General features: G+C 38.9%; 1 protein-coding gene across 6 annotated transcripts in view; it reads right to left on the bottom strand.

Annotated features, from left to right (window-relative positions):
• Positions 1-17,053, bottom strand: part of cicb (capicua transcriptional repressor b) — a 46,881-nt gene that overhangs the window by 15,907 nt on the left and 13,921 nt on the right. For 5 of the 6 annotated variants that reach the window (XM_058382696.1, XM_058382872.1, XM_058382528.1 and 2 more), the window contains exon 3: positions 37-186. In XM_058382696.1, the coding sequence (XP_058238679.1) occupies positions 37-186 (150 nt within the window). Of the gene's footprint in view, positions 1-36; positions 187-1,999; positions 4,414-17,053 lie in introns of those variants that run through there. The other variant, XM_058382959.1, reaches the window with a different exon arrangement.

Below are 17,053 nucleotides of genomic sequence, written 5' to 3'. Positions count from 1 at the left end.
TGACAGATGAACTGCACATCTAAAAATATTAAGTACCTTTCTTAAGAGTGCCAGCTTGAGAATGATTGACAGGCTGCTGGCCCTCACCAGGCTGTGTCGATGGATCTGATTGGGTGGGTGCCAGGAACGGCACCAACGAATGCCAAGGAAACACAGGAACCGAGCGAGGCTCCACGTTCGTCCACACTACAAGGAAAAGAATAACGGTCATGTATAGCAGTCTCTTTCAATTCAATGCGTTAAACCAATCGATCGAAACAGGAACCAGATCATCTAGAACTCTGCTAGACTGCAGTCTATATGCAGACCCAGTAAAAGCATTTACACCAAAGTCAATACATAAATATAGTGCAGCAGAGATGACTGAAGAATGAAAAAAAAAAAACTGCAGTAATTTAACCATTCTAGTTTTCTAAACCGTATCGGCTTCAGTACCAGATCTGCTGGTGCAGTTTATCCAGTCATGTGTATATTTACCTGAACGGAGTTCATAAGAGCAGGGATTAGATACAGGGATAAATACATGAGCTCAGAAAGGGAAGAATTTTCACAGATGTTTTAAATATCCTCTCTTGTCTGATTAGTGAAAGCAGACAATAAAAACAGCATGTTTATAAAGACAACTGGTGTCAAGTCAAGACACATGACAGATGTGTCTGATCTGTTCAGACTGATGAGGTGGCACTTAAAAGAGGTACCATGAAGCGATGCTACGAATCAAAATGGAACCGTTTCAACCCAATAGCTATGGGTTAGGCATTAAAAGGTAACTATTACCACTATACACTCATGTAAATTGCATATCTAGATCTTTGTAAGCAAGGAATAATGACACATTTTATTCAAATATCCCTCCTCTAGATGACTTCTTCTCAATGCAGCATTAAACATTTCCTTCATACTGTCACTTCATACCAATAAAATTATTTATTTGTGACAAATAAGTGCCTTAATTCTGTTTAAATGTATAATAGCAAAGCTACAAATGGACAAAAGACTCTATATTATTACTATTATCATTATTATAAACAGAAATTATTTTATTATTATAAACAGAAACAGAGTAACCTGCATGACAAAAGGTATGAAAGCAATATGGTCATGAAAATCGAAGAAAAAAAACATCAAAAAGATATATTTTTAAATAATACTTTTGTACATCATCATATAAGCAACATCACCGAATCAAGCTTCATTACATCTATGTACCAGTTACATAATACCTGATTATATGTGTACCTGTGTCACTAAATTGATTGACTCAGTGGCCAATTTCTACTATACTGGTATAAAATTACTGACTGCATTCGGGTCTGTTGCTATGCAAAACTGAGCTCTTCTTCACAACAGACACCACTGAAAAGAGACCACCTGATACTGTTCAGTTTATAATCAGTGCTGCTGATGCATCTTATACACTCGTACCCAAGCAACACCCACTACCACCCCAGTGTGAATGGGAGAGGACCATTACACGAACATCATCATCTAGTCTGTGTTGGCCATCATCCTATTCCTCTTACGGATGGGATAGAACAAAAAGAATAAAACTACATCTAATTAATTGTGTTTATTATTTACGCCAGATGCTCGGTGCATGTTCTCATCTGCTGGATTTTGCTCGACATATTGTATCCTGTACACCTCCACCACAGGCTGGTCCTACACACCAGGTTTTTAACTCAGATTGCAGTGTGTATTAGCTGAACAGTTCAGTGAAAACACTCGTCTGTGCAGAACATTGTGTTCTCCAGAACCAGGGTTGGGAAACCTGTGACCTACAAAGTGACCTAGATGGTTGATGCTACCTAATCAAATGCCCAAAGACTGGGTCTGAGCAGGTCTGACAGATTGCAAATCTGGGTGTTGAAAATAAAAACATCTACAGTGATGCTCTGACCTAGACTGGAGCTGTCAGGGTTACATCAGCACAACACCACAAAAAAACAAAACAAAAAAAACAAACAACAAACAAGAGGATGAAATGATGGTAACTGACCGAACATGCTAAGTCCTTGGCGTAGATATTGCGGTGTTTCCGAGGAAAACATGGTTGGTTGAGAAAAATAGTCTTGAGCCTCTTGTCTTTATAGAAACTTCATTAACGTGTACTAAAATGTCCGTTGGAGCAGGAAGTTATTTAAATTTCCATTTGGTGTATATATAAAAACAACAACAACAACAACAACAGTAGGAATCCTTTCTAGAAAAAAGGCAGCATCTTCGTGGTCGTTGTCCTTGGCAGGTGATGACCAGTGCACGAATGAAAACAAGCGGCCATAACAAACGACACCGCCAACGATAACGCTTAGGTTTTTCTTTTTATATAACTCTGGTCCCTTTTACACACACGACGGAAATCTTAAATCTTTGGATAATTTCCTTTAAAAAAAAAAAAAGAAGTGTAAAATGAATGGCTCAGGTAGGAGGACGTCCACCTTTAAAAACGCATCTAAACAATCCGCAAAACAACTCGAGCAGGCTAGGTTTCTCTTTCAGAAAACTCCGAGTGGCTTTACACACCAAAAAATATAGCTAATGAAAAGCACTATAACGTAGAAAACGTTGGCTGAAGTCACCAAATATGAACGAGTATCGTAAGAATAACTTAAGGTTTTGGAAGATCTGCTTTGTTTTTGTTTTTTGGTCCAAGTTCCCCTAACACCCCCACTGTTCGCCTGTTTGTTTACATTTAGCGCTCCGGCGCGGATATGGAAGGGTTAAAGTAGGCCTCTCGGTCATCCGCGGGCTCGCGTACTCTCACACACCCAAGCTAACTCCACACTGATTTCACTTCACCTCAGTCACAAAGCATCAGTAACACCCTGGAGCCATTTAACAACACAGAGAATAGCTGTCTGAAATATTACAGGGACCGTCAAAGCACGGTTTATCGTCCACTGCTGAGTTAGCTTAGCACGAGAGCATGCTAATAATAAAATAATAATAATAATAATAACAACAACAATAATAACGTGTTTTTTTTTTATTTATTACCGAGAGCAGCCCTCTCTCAACTCCCTGGAGCAAAAACACTTCTGAATAAACCCTCAACACACACACTGCTGAAACATCACTGGGTCATGTGTGAGGATGATTGTTGTAAAGTTAGGATAAAAACAACTGACAGCAGCCTTGATCAGGCTAAAGCTAGTGCCTGTGCCACACAGCGCCGTTTTTCTGTAACAGCTTATTATATTATTATTGTTAAGATCAGCTCTGCTGTGTGTGTGTGTCTGATCGCTCGTGTGGATGATATAGGACTATGTTTCAGCGCTGTTTGTTTTGAATGAGGTGTGAATGTGCCGCGGGTTCACTAGCAGTAGCAGCAGCAGCAGTGGCGGCGGCGGTGGTGCTCCGGTTGAGTTCGTCCCCTCGGGAACGCCCCTAAGCCGTTACCCGCAGCCGGGCAATCTGAGCTCGCCCTCATTTCACCTCAACCCCGAGAACACTTAAACACTAACAAACTAATGGCTCGGTCGCGTCTGATTGTGTAAGTATAAGGCAAAGATGTATCGATTAAAGAGGACGAGCCACCCCTAGCATGTGCAACCTGTTTCCCCCTCAGAAGTGTGACTCACTGAAATGACTTACAACATGCTTCGGCAAACTATAACCTGTCATGTGACTAACGGAAACCACACAAGCAGCAATTTCTTCTAAAAGCTTTAGCATAACACAGGTTATATATACTAGTACATCCTCTGCTCCACACAGTAACAGTGAACACAGGCAGCCCAGATGTCCTGTCCTCTTCTTCACTGCAGTACCGCTGATCACGACTGAGCCCTGACACTGACCCACACCCCGGCAGGATGTTTCACCAAATCCTCATTTTTAAATGCCCTCCTTTGCTGCCTCCTTCTTTACACACGCACACACAAATCTTAGTTGAGGAGGCTCTGTCATCTGCCACTCAACTCTCTACCGCGAGCTCTGAAACCGTTCACACAATGTCAGACAGGAAAACACACACACACACACACAGACACGAGTCCAGCTCGTCTTAACAGCTCCGACGACACCGCGATTGATGAAAGTGTGATGGAGGTAAGATGCTCCGGCGCGATGCTGAGTGGAGATCACGGATGTGAAGCACAGCGCGAGCCCCGTGCGGAGTCCAAGTCTGCAGTAATATAAAGGGCCCGCTCGCGCGCGAGCCTCGCCGCAGCCGCTCCTCCCCGCGCGCTCCCTTACGCCTTCGTAGTAAAAAGTCCGCGGTTCACAACACCATTCATTTAAGCCTTGTCTCTCTCTTCTCTCTCTCTTCTCTCTCTCTCGCCCTCTCTCTCTCTCTCTCTCTCTCTCTCTCCCCCTCTCCCGTTCTCTCGGTTTTCTCTCCTCTCACCCTCGCTCGCTTCACGAACCCTTTCTTTCTTTTCTCTTTTCACTCCCTCTTCCTCTTGTTGTACAGTAGGCTGCCCCCTTTCGGTTCTAAGAGTGTTATTAGTGTGCTTGTAGTGTGTGTGTGTGTGTGTGTGTGTGTGTGTGTGTGAGAGAGAGAGAGAGAGAGAGAGAGAGAGAGAACCTCGCCCAGCCCGTGACCCGCCTTGTACTCTTCGACTCCGCGATGCGATTGGTCCGCGCTCAGACCCGTCGCGATGCCGCCTCGGCCTCTGATTGGTCAACAGTGCTCTGGAATGTCAGTCATATGCAAATTAGCCGCTCTCTCGCGCTCCACTGTAACGCAGCGGCTAAAAATCAGCTTCAGTGACGTAGAGAGAAAGAAAAAAATAATCCTGTTATTTTACATCGGACCCGGCGGTGTGACGTAGAAGCTCGTGGTGTCTTACTGGTCAGGAGGCAAAAGCTGACAGGGTCAAGCATCCCGCCTGATCCCGCCCTCAAATAATACTAATTCTAATTCTATATAAGTAATACAGAAATACTTACACAAACAAAATCACCATAAGAATTGAATTCACATCAATTCTTTGTCATCATTTTCTACCAATACACTACAACATAAAACCTGCAAGATATGACTATACAGTGTCATCTTCTCCGTAACAAAGTGACACCATTAACACTAATGCAGTGCCCAATAAACCCTTGGAGGTTCTGGTAAATGACTGACTCACATGCAGATATGTGTATGAGAAATATAAGAAGTGGAAGTACTTTACGGGAACCTGATCTTAACAAGTGCACTTCCTCTATTGCTCCCGTTGACCCGCACCATGCACTTCCTGCACTGTCCACATTAATCTCAACTGTATATCTGACCCTGCTACTCACACCAAAACTAAATGCACGTCTAAATGTAGCCTCTTACAGTCAGAACAGACTCATATTCACCCATATCTGCCACAGCGAATCGCTTCCGTGGAACAAAAAAGGAAGCACCGCTAGGAATATATATAAATATTACTAATAAATTCTAGACTATTAAAAAAAACATCATCTTACAGAGAACTCATACATGATTAATAGCACATGTATTACACAGTGGCACTGAATTTACAAATATCATTAGGAAAACACTGCGTACAAATAAATAAAAACGATGTATGAGCCAAAAAAAAAAATCACCAGGACTACTGTATAACTGTAGAGAGAGAGAAATCAAATGGAAAATCAGATTTTAAAGATCACAGCATTTCTGAGTTACGTTTGCAAGTAGTATCAAATTTCCTTTATGCAGCTAAATGACTCACTACATACTCTAGATTACTGTGTTTTTTGTTTGAGAAGGCTGAGCTGATGCACACACAGGGAGTGTGCACGCTCTGGTTTTTGCCAAACTACCCGAGGTCAAGATAATAATGATGTCACGTGACTCAGGTTACTGGCCGAAAACTCTGATACGAGCGTACACAGTGTCTCTAGTGCATGATAAAAGCATTTCAGTTAGGTATGAGAGTGCTGAAAGACCAAGCTGTTTGTAGAGGGCAATGCGGCCTTGGCCCTGGGCCCAGTATCAGTCTGTGCCACTACAAATACTCACACTATGGAGTGGGGTATGTGTGTACATACATTGCCAAAACTATGACTACATTTTCCACACACGTTTGTTATCCCAGCCAAAGCATAATACGTTCCTCCATGTATAATGTTTTACACAGAATAATTAGTTTCAAAATGGGAACTCGGTACTATTTACTCATACAGAAACATAGAGATATTTACTACTAAAATCAGTGGTAGGTACAGGCTTGAGAGAAAGAGAGGGAAAAAATGGGTGGGAAGGGGAAAGAGTGCGAGTCAGGCAAGTAAAAATAGAACAAGAGTCATTCTGAGGAGAGAAGAGCAGGGAGGGGTAGAATAAAAAACAAGTTGTGAAAACACAGCTGCTCTCATTGGATGAGCAAGAAATGAAAAGCAGATATTGCTACACAACACATTTCATCACATATATATATATATATATATATATATATATATATATATATATATATATATACACACACACACACACACATATATATATATATATATATATATATATATATATATATATATATATATAAACAGTTTAAAATACATAATATTAATTATAAAGATGGAAAGATGTCAAATCAAACTGTCAGTGTGCACCAACTAACAATGACAAGCATTTTCAGCAGTGGGCAGGACCAGTCTTAATCCTGACCAATGATCCTGTTTGAAGCTCTTATTTTCAGCCAATCAGGCCAGGATGAACTGCCTCAAGCTGAGACTGAGTGTAGTAAACAAGTTTTTAACCCTTTGCCTGCTGGAAAAGATCTAAACCCCTTCAATCATCACTCACAAGGTTAAATAAAAAGGCATTTAAAAATGTAATGTGTTTTTGAAAACCATTTTATTCCACCCTGAGCAGAGACACGGGTATTTTTAGTATGATTGAATTAAAACTGTAATGCCTACTTTTTGCACATCGTTATCTTATCCAATTAATTCTGTACTTTTTTTTGTCTGATTACTACTTAATCACAGCCTCTCATTTACTATTGCCATGGCAACAGTTACCCAAGCACTGATAATGCCACTTTGGGTGACTAGTTATCATCTACCGGGCGGATTTGAACCCTATTGAAAACCTCTGGAATGTCATCAAGAGGAAGATGGATGGTCACAAACCATCAAGCAAAGCTGAGCTGTTTGCTTTTTTGCAAAAAGAGTGGTATAAAGTTCCCCAACAGCAATGTGAAAAACTGGTGGAGAGCATGGAGCTAAAACGCATGCAGATCGGGGTTATTCCTCCAAATACTGATTTCTTTATGTTATTTAGCCAAAGCATTAACACAACTTGTTTACAAATTATTTGCATTTATTTGAGTTATTAAAGCTCTGCAAATACTGCATGATCTTGGGTTATTTTGATGTGTTGTCATTTCCTTTAAATATACACTCTAAATAACAATAGCTATATTTTGAAATTAGGAGATATATATATTCATTTTTTGTGAACTGCTGTCAATATTTCTCCTAATTTCAAAATAAATAACACATACACTCTCTCTCTCTCTCTCTCTCTCTCTCTCTCTCTATATATATATATATATATATATATAGAGAGAGAGAGAGAGAGAGAGAGAGAGAGATGTAATATATTTAATAAAGCCTTCTCTCATTCCTGTAACTATCCTGTCTCTAGCATGGAGGGGAATGGATAACACAGAGAGGGGGAGGTGATGAAGAGGTACAGTTACTGTGGGAAGTGTGTGTGTGTGTGTGTGTGTGGAGTGTGTCATATGACAGTTTATACCGTGTTGTATTGTAATACATATTGATTGTAAGCTCAAATCTGACTTTTGCTAAGCTGTTAATTTGGTGAGCAAGGCCCTTAATCCGTAACTGCTCAGCTGTCTCAATCGTAAGTCACTCTGGATAGCATAAGCTGTGCAGGAGTTTCTTCAATAAATAAATCTAAATGAAAAAGGACAGGTGACGACATGGTGTGTTTGTGTACAGTATGTAATGTCAGATCATGTCCACACGGAGGCAGCACTGGCACATGTTAAAAAAATCTAGCAGGCCGCTGCATAAAGAACGGTAGACAGCCAGGCTGGACATAGGGAAGGAATACGAAAAGACAATTATCTGAAGCTCTTGTGATTAAACACGCAGATTGTGTGTTCCAGTCAGTGTGTGCAACTTTGATGCAAGTCATAAAATCCAGTCAGGGTTCGAGAGACGACTAACGAACGCATACTGTTGGTCGACATAAGAACATGAGTGTGTGGTGAGTATCCACACTTCTGCTCATTTGTTTTTTGTTTTTTTTCCAGTTTTGTGAGGTCGGGAGGCGGGACTGGATTTAATGGGAAGGGAACAGTGTGGCAGTGGAGGCAGGATTCTCCAGAACTATCGTACTGAAAAACCAGAGGCTTCTGCACTGCAGCACTGAGAGTGAGAGAGAGAGAGAGAGAGAGAGAGGTGACTGAGTGAAAAACAAAGATAGAGCAGACAGAGAATGACAGAGAGATGAATGGGTGAACTGAATAATGCAAGTGGGCACAGATTTTAAAGTTTAAAATAGACTTCTGCCATTTACAACCTCCGAATTCACTCCCAGAGGACGAGCTCGTAACACTGAACTTTCACACAGAGAAGCGGTATATAATAGTATAATGAAGGCTATTATTCGCACAACCTTGTTTACAATTACAAAGTAGGAATTCAAATACTATAAGGCAGCAGGTACCATGTACAGGTATGCCTGACGGTGCATCACAATTAGACTTTAATTGCTACAGCAGTGCTGAATACACAAAATGTCTGCTCTGTGTGTGCTTCACAGAAACACTTTTGTCTTTTGAAGTAAAACTGCCTGAAGCCATATAACAAGCGTGATGTTCTTCACTGCCGGTGCAGTATATGTTCTGTTTGACGTGCAGTGCGGTGTTGTATAGGTGTGTGCATGTGTGTGACATAGTTCTTTACATACATTTGTTATTTTCTCACGTATTTTGCATCCGCTGCCTTGGTAACACGGCTCTTTCTGATGTTCAGAAGCTCCAACATGCTACAGCTGTATAGTTCTGGCATGAAAATAAAACCTGTCCTCACTCTCTGCAGCTCGACTCACTCATAATGGAAATCTCATGACAGTTATGTCAATCCTATCGATATGTGCTTGTGTAATAATTAGCTACTACCGTTACACGCTGGCAATAAGGTCTTAGGGTGGAAGAGACATCGGATAAAGTCTGGAGCACTACAGTAATCAGTAATTATGGCTACTTTACGTTTTCCTAAAGGTTTTGTGTTATCCCTGCAGCATGGCACACACCTACACAGCTATGATGATGACGCATAATCTTAAACCCTGAAGTCTCCGGTTAGAAAGATTTAGATGTACATAAATGGTTTTTCACAGAAATGTTTAGTGACACCACATGCGCCCTTAGACCCTGTATTTAAATGGTGCTTTAAATAAACAGGTTTTCTGTTCTTTACAAGTTGCCATTGCCTTCATGCTACAGATGAAGCAGACACACACACACACACAGAGATCACTTTATTAGGAACACTACACTGATACTGGTTTGGGCCTCAAAACAGCCTCCGTTCAACATGGCATGGATCCCACAAGATTTGGGAAACATTCCTTTGAGATGCTGCTCCATGTTGACATGACTGCGTCTTGCAATTCCTGCAGATTTCTCGAGTGCACTCATTGTCATGTTTATGAAACCAGCTTTTGTTGACTTTCGCTTTGTGACATGATGCATTATCATGCTGGATGTAGCTATTCGATGATGTTAAATTGTGGACATAAAGTGATGCACATATTCAGCAACAATACTCAAATAGTCTGTGGCATTCAAATGATTGAACAGGCCAAAGTGTGCCAAGAAATCATTGCCCACACCATTACACCACCTCCACCAGCCTGCACTAATGAAACAAGACAGGGTGAGTCCATGGATTCATGCTGCTGGTGCCACATTCTGACCCCACCATCAGTGTGAAGTCAGCAGAAATCTAGATTCATCAGACCAGGCTACGTTATTCCAGACGTCAACTGTCCAGTTTTGGTGAGTCTGTGCCCACTGCCGCCTCAGTGTTCTCTTCTTGGATGACAGAAATGAAACTTTATGTGATTTTCTGCTAATGATGACTTGTGAAGTATGAGATGCTTTTCTGCTCACCACCATTGTACAGAGTGATTATCTGAGTTACTGTAGTCTTTCAGTCAGCTCGAACCAGTCTGGCCATCTCTTATCAAAAAAACTGCTTCTGTTCACTGGATGTTTTTTCTTTATTGCACCATTCTGAGGAAACTATAGAGACTGTTGTGTGAGAAAATCCCAGGAGATGAGCAGTTATAGAAATACTGGTCTGTATCTACATGATTTTATGCAATGCACTGCTGCAACTTGATTGGCTGATTAAATCACTGCATGAATGAACCAGTGTACTGGTGACCCTAATATATATATATATATATATATATATATATATATATATATATATATATATATATATATATATATATATGTGTGTGTATATATAACAAAAACCTGCCATTTGGGGGTGTAGACTTTTTCTATCCATTGTATCTGTACTGAAACATCTATGTTTAAACACATGTACATGTATAGACCTCTGAGTATAAATTCTCTACCAATAATAAGACTTTTATTAAGACTTTAGCCTTTTTTTCCAGAAAAAGGTTTCATGAAAATCTGCCTTCAATGTTGATCTGTAAAAACATTTTATTTGCTTTCTCATGACTCAGTAATTAAAGGACTATATCTGTATAGTTCTCTTGTAATCTCTAACACACACACACACACACACACACACACACAACCGCTGTCCTCCTTGTCAGGACCTTCCACTGACATAATTATTAATGCAGCTAATTTATTCTTTGCCTTCACCTAAAACCTAACTCTAACCTTAACCTCAGTAACTAAAAAAATCAGCTTTTGCTCTTTTTAGTTTTTTTAATTAAAAGCTGCAGGTTTTCTCAGCGGGGTTCAGTTAAAGTTCCCCACAAGGTCAAAACTGTCTGATATTCTGGTGGGGACATGCTGTAGTCCCAAGAATATATATATATATATATATATATATATATATATATATATATATATATATATATATATATATATATATATATATTCTTGGTATATATATACATATATATATTCTTGGTATATATATACATATATATATTCTTGGTATATATATACATATATATATTCTTGGTATATATATACATATATATAAGAATATATATATACATACACACACACACACAATATCTACAAAACATATCTACAAAAATGCAAACTAAACTCACTGCACTGTCCCCATCTAACTAAAATAAACAAACAGAATTTTACACTGGTAAGTGTTTGGCAAGTCACACACACACACACACATGCAAAAAGCTGGGATGTGCATGAAAAACTAAATTTTAGAAAACCTTCAAGAAGTGTTTCATTACACAGAAAAACACATGCAAGCCATGAATCCCCTCGCAAAAATCTCACAACACACCCACACACAAGTGTACACACACACACACACACACACATAGGTTCTTGCTAAATAAGGGTGAGGGAATATTGTGTTGCCAACAGAGGATACCGTTTACTCGCTCTCTCTCTCGGTCTCTCACACAAACACTTACACACACACCAGCTATAGTATGTTCCGTAGCCTGTACCTCTTCCTCTGTACCAATATATTTTCTAAAAGAACTCCAAAAATCAGTTCAACCAAATAACATTCTATCAGATAAAATCCATGTGTGTCATGTTCTAACCTTAAACAATCTTGACTTTGTTAAATAATCTTCACTACTCAAGGCCTAATCCTATTTTTAACCATTTATGTGAAAATAAAGTATCCGGGTGAGAGATCTCCTCTATAGTCAGCTTTATTAGGTGCATTTGAAAAGGGATCATGGTGTGTGGTGAGAACGTTACTTTATGTTGTAGGTATCAGGAGATCGTTGTGTCAGATGCCTCGGCATAAACAGCCCTGTTAAACCTTGAGGAAATTAGTTGTTGCTGTTGTTGGGAATTTTATTTGTTTAGACGCAGTGAGCACACATCAAAGCCACAACGTGACTTCAGTGACATGCTTTCTGATGAGTTTCATCAAAAGTCCACAACAGTGCTGAGCTCACAGCTTTAACACACACACTGAGTCAGTTGGACACAAACAGATGCAGAATTACACCGAAAAAAAAAAACCCCTACAAAAATCCCCTTCTGTAAGGGTTATGAGTATAAACCCGTGCTTAATATTAACATGGTATAAACAGAGCAAGCTGGCATGGACTGTACAAGTTTATACCAAACCTTATGATTCATTTCAGATCAAATCCGTTAAAGTGTCATCTGAACACATGCTTCAGTAAAACAGATTAGACATGAGGAAAATCTGATCTTTCATACAAACATGCTCAATATCACTCATTTTAAATAGAGACTCGGAAATAGGGCTGAATCTTTAAATATTAAATATTCAAGAAAATGATAACATAATAATTTACTTTCTTTCTTTTAAATATTCCAAAGAAAAGCCCATATTTTCAGTGGGGTCTCAGACTTGGAATCCACTGTATCTCCAATATCTAGCAAAAAAAAAAAGTTGCTTAGTGACTGAAGTTATCCATAAACGTACATTTCCATAAACCTTTTAATTCTATAAGTTTACCATCAATGCTTACGAAGCCATGTAGCTTTAGTTTTGCTCTCACACTACACTTCTGACTCATAACCAAAATGAAAAATGACTGTTTAACAGAGTTCAGCACATGATATTTTTTTCCCTAGAAAAGTCATAAGGAACATGAGTAAGGTCTTGCCAACATTCAAATAAACATCAGTCTGAACGGCTTAAACATGTTTAAGTATGAGAGAGCACAGGATTTCTTCTTAAGTGGCATTTTTAAAATACTTTATACCTGATAAACGACCTGCTAGAAGAATTTCTAATTTTTTAAATGACTATTTTTCTGATTGTATCCATTTATCTACATGGTCGGATAATATATTAGGCATAACATTATGACCACCTGCCTAATATTGTGTGGGTCCCACCTTTTGCTGTCAAAACAGCCCTGACCCGTCATGCACTGTGTATTCTGACACCTTTCTATCAGAACCAGCATTAACTTCTTCAGCAATTTGAGCAACAGTAGCTCGTCTGTTGGATCGGATCACACGGGCCAGCCTTCACTCCCCACGTGCATCATTGAGTCTTGGCCGCCCATGACCCTGTCACCGATTCACCACTGTTCCTTCCTTGGACCACTTTTGATAGTGACCAGTGCAGACCGGGAACACCCCACAAGAGCTACAGTTTTGGAGATGCTCTGATCCAGTCGTCTAGCCATCACAATTTGGTCCTTGTCAAACTCGCTCAAATCCTTACACTTGCCCATTTTTCCTGCTTCTAACACATCAACTTTGAGGACAAAATGTTCACTTGCTGCCTAATATATCCCACCCACTAACAGGTGCCATGATGAGGAGATAATCAGTGTTACTCACTTCACTTCTCACTGCTCATAATCTTATACCTGATCGGTATATATATATATATATATGTATGTATATATATATGTATATATATATCAACTCTGTCATACATAAAAATATCCATTATAATTAACTTATGAGTTATTCATTATAAGAGCATCCATGTAATTAATATTAATGTAATCAATAGTTGTGTATCAGTGTGTGGAGTGTTTATGCATCGTCTGAAAGCCAGTGAAATTTTTTTGTTTGTTTTTTTAAAAATATCTTTAGCCTGTTGACCCTGAGTGGACTTCTGGTCCTTTTGGCATGAAACCATTCAAAGGTCTGAGAGCACAAGTGAAAATTTGTGTTCTTTTTTCAATTTAGTACAACAGTTTGTTTTATTATAAATTATATGACACTCAATCTGAGTTCTCCTTTTTTTGCTTTAATGACAGCGTGCACTCGAGCTGGCACGCACTCCACCAGTTTCTGCAAAACCTTATGATCCATTTCCGATGGACACGTGCTTCACTAGAAGAGATTAGACATGAGGAAAATCTGATCTTTTTGTACAAAGCAGTTAACATGCTCAATATCACACATATGCTGACATTTTATATTCCATATTTATATTATTAAATATTCCAGATATTAAACATTTACTTTCTTTGTTTGGTTTCAGAATATTTCAAAAAACTCTGAATATTTAAAGCCTTGTGTTTATTTCCGATTGTAATAAAACCCCACTGTATCTATAACATTTAGGTCATAAAAACCTTGAAGGCTTTTTTTTTTTTGCTTTGACGTTAGCGTAAAGTGACTTAATACACATATTTTATTTACTAATATAATGATGCTTTTAAAATGACGCAGAAGATTTCCTCGCACAAATATGTCGGGCGGTATGAAATGAAAGGCTATTTACACACAATGTGGAGCTTTTTTCCGCTTCAGCATGGATGATTAAAATTGTGATACAGCCAGGACTGAAACAACTAAATTGCATTAAACGGCTGTTGAGATTGTCCAGTTTAGAGTATTCACCAAATTCCTGTTTGGTGTCTTGCTTGAATCAAACAGACTACTTGCTTTACAGCACTATTAATGAAAAAAAGTGATTCATTATGAAAAATTACAAACACAATACAAATACTGCTGCTAGTTTTTAACCCATGCTTACGCTTGATATGGCACGCTGACTGATTCTGAATGACCAATAAGTAGGATAAAAAGCCTTCTTTTAATCCACAGGCAATAAACTTTTTAATTTTTTACTGCAGTTCAATCCTTATATACTTTTAATCTCTCATTCTGGATTTTTGGAAAAGTAACAATGCATGAAATTCCCTGTTCATGTCTGTAACTCTACAGAATAAGGAGAATTAAGGCATAATGCAACATACGTTATTCTACTCAATTTTCCGTAGACGATTTGATATAAAGTGCCTACATGTCTTTAAAAAATAAGAATAAAGTAAGTATAGTGTAAGAAATGGCTAAACCTGCCAGTCACGGTTCAGCTGATAAGCTTCCAAACAGAACGACTGGACATGAACGCACACTTAAATAAAAATAGTAACTAAAGCGGCTTTTGCCGTTAACTGCTGTATGGTGCACAAGGCTGGAGGAATGAAAGGGAGGAAGGAGAGAAGAAAGAGGGGACGAGAGCACAGAGATTGAGTTAGGCTCTAACAGAGGAAGACGAGGACTAGGAGAAAGGCCTGCTCTTTTCCAAGGACACCCATCTCAAATAAAATTCAGGTTACACTAACTGACCATCTCATCACCCATGACCTGAGAGACATGATTTCTTTTTTCCAACACTGTCTCACACACACACACACACACACACACACTGGGCAAACCAGAGTTAGAGGATCTACAGAAAACATGACTGACAATTCAATTCAATTCAATTTCATTTCATTTCATTTCATAAAATGTATAAATATTATTTACATATTTAAACATTATTTAATATTATCTAATTCTCATCAAACAAAATCACTGAATATTTACATTTACTTGCAATCTTAAGTCAGACTTGAATGAGATTATTAATCAGACTTTATTAACTTTAATCTATCAGCCTAACGTACATGTTCATATTCAAGCCTCTGAATGAAGAACATCATAGTGTGTCGTTTTTGTGTGGCCTTGCTTTGATCACTATGATGACACATTCGCACTGTAGCTGAGCCAAGCAATTAGTTTGTGCTGTCTAGTGTCCATTTTCTACGAAGTCGAGCTGAAATCGTGCTCACGGGTCTGTCGGAGTTAAAGACTTGCATAGGAGGTGTGGAAAAATTCAACTTAATGCAAACAAGCGTGATGAATATCATCGGAAGGGAATCGATCGGGTTGTTGATTGTGGGCGGAGTTATATCAAGCCACACATCAAAATTAGTGCAGTACAAAAAATATAAAAAAATATAAAATATATATAAAAATAATAATTGTGACAATATGTATTATTATTATTATTATTATTATTATTATTATCACTGTATTCCCTGGGGTTTTCACAAAGTAGACTAAACAGGATGAAAGTTTTTCACTTTCCAGTCTGTCAGAAATGTCTATATAAATGATGCAGCGTTCCTACATAAATCTTGCTTCGGAACAACTAGCTAATCAGGTTGACATTTAAAAAAATTATATCAGTTTAATTCCCCTTTAATTTAACTAGCCACCTACCTTTGTCTATTTCTGATGCAATTAGGCATGTAAAGCATGTACTGCCTACCATTTTGTCAGGCTTGTTCTCTAGCAAGGACTTGTTGTGCAGAGACAGAGCTCAAACCTGGGTGACCTGGGGCTTAGACTTAAGGCATATGTGGCAATCATATAATAATATTTTATATTATATCAAATGAGCATACTCGTGTTTCAATATTATTTCATCTCCTAGTAACTATCATGGACACTTCATGCACTTGCAAAAAGGTCACACAGTGCGCACTATAGATCAGGTAGTATTCGCTATAAATGCTGTTGTCATATATCAATCTTTCCCTTTCACCTCCTTGCCTGTGTGTATGTTTAACTACATGAACACAGTACGGAGCTATTTACTTTGCATCTTCTCTCGTTCCTTCCTCCCTTGGTGCGTGTGTTTTTCTTATATATTAAGAGTGTTAGTCGTAGAACGCTACTGGACTCCTTCAGACGATTTTCCCTCATTAGCATTGCTGCCCTGCATTTAGCTAGTCACTCGCTGTCTCTAATATGCAGACAACTCCTCAGGCTCTTCTGGAGTCGAACAATTTCTTTCTCTGCACTTCATCCTCGACTTGATTTTTTTCCCGTGAAGAAAATCCAGAGGAAAAAAAAACAAGAAAACAAAACAAACTATTCCCGATCTGGTTGATTCGATCGAATACTGTGATATCTTTGATCTAGGTAGAAATTTGTGCAACTTCTGGTAGAAAGCAGTATTAATCCTCTTCTTCATTATTGCTGGACTGAAAAGCAAGATTTTCATATCGTTATTCGTTTTCTGCGCCCTTGTACTCACACAGGCAGACACATATGCGGCTCTCTGTGCATGATGCCCTCGAGTGTTCACAAATAACCTGGCGCTTAACCAGGCCTGACTCAGACTCCTCTACACTGACTGCACAGCAATGCCCATGTCAACC

This window comes from Hemibagrus wyckioides, linkage group LG01 (genome assembly GCF_019097595.1).
Source record: "Hemibagrus wyckioides isolate EC202008001 linkage group LG01, SWU_Hwy_1.0, whole genome shotgun sequence".
In the NCBI taxonomy this organism is placed as follows: Eukaryota; Metazoa; Chordata; class Actinopteri; order Siluriformes; family Bagridae; genus Hemibagrus; species Hemibagrus wyckioides.
Note: the sequence above shows the minus strand (reverse complement) of the source record. Positions and strands in the feature narration are given on the sequence as shown.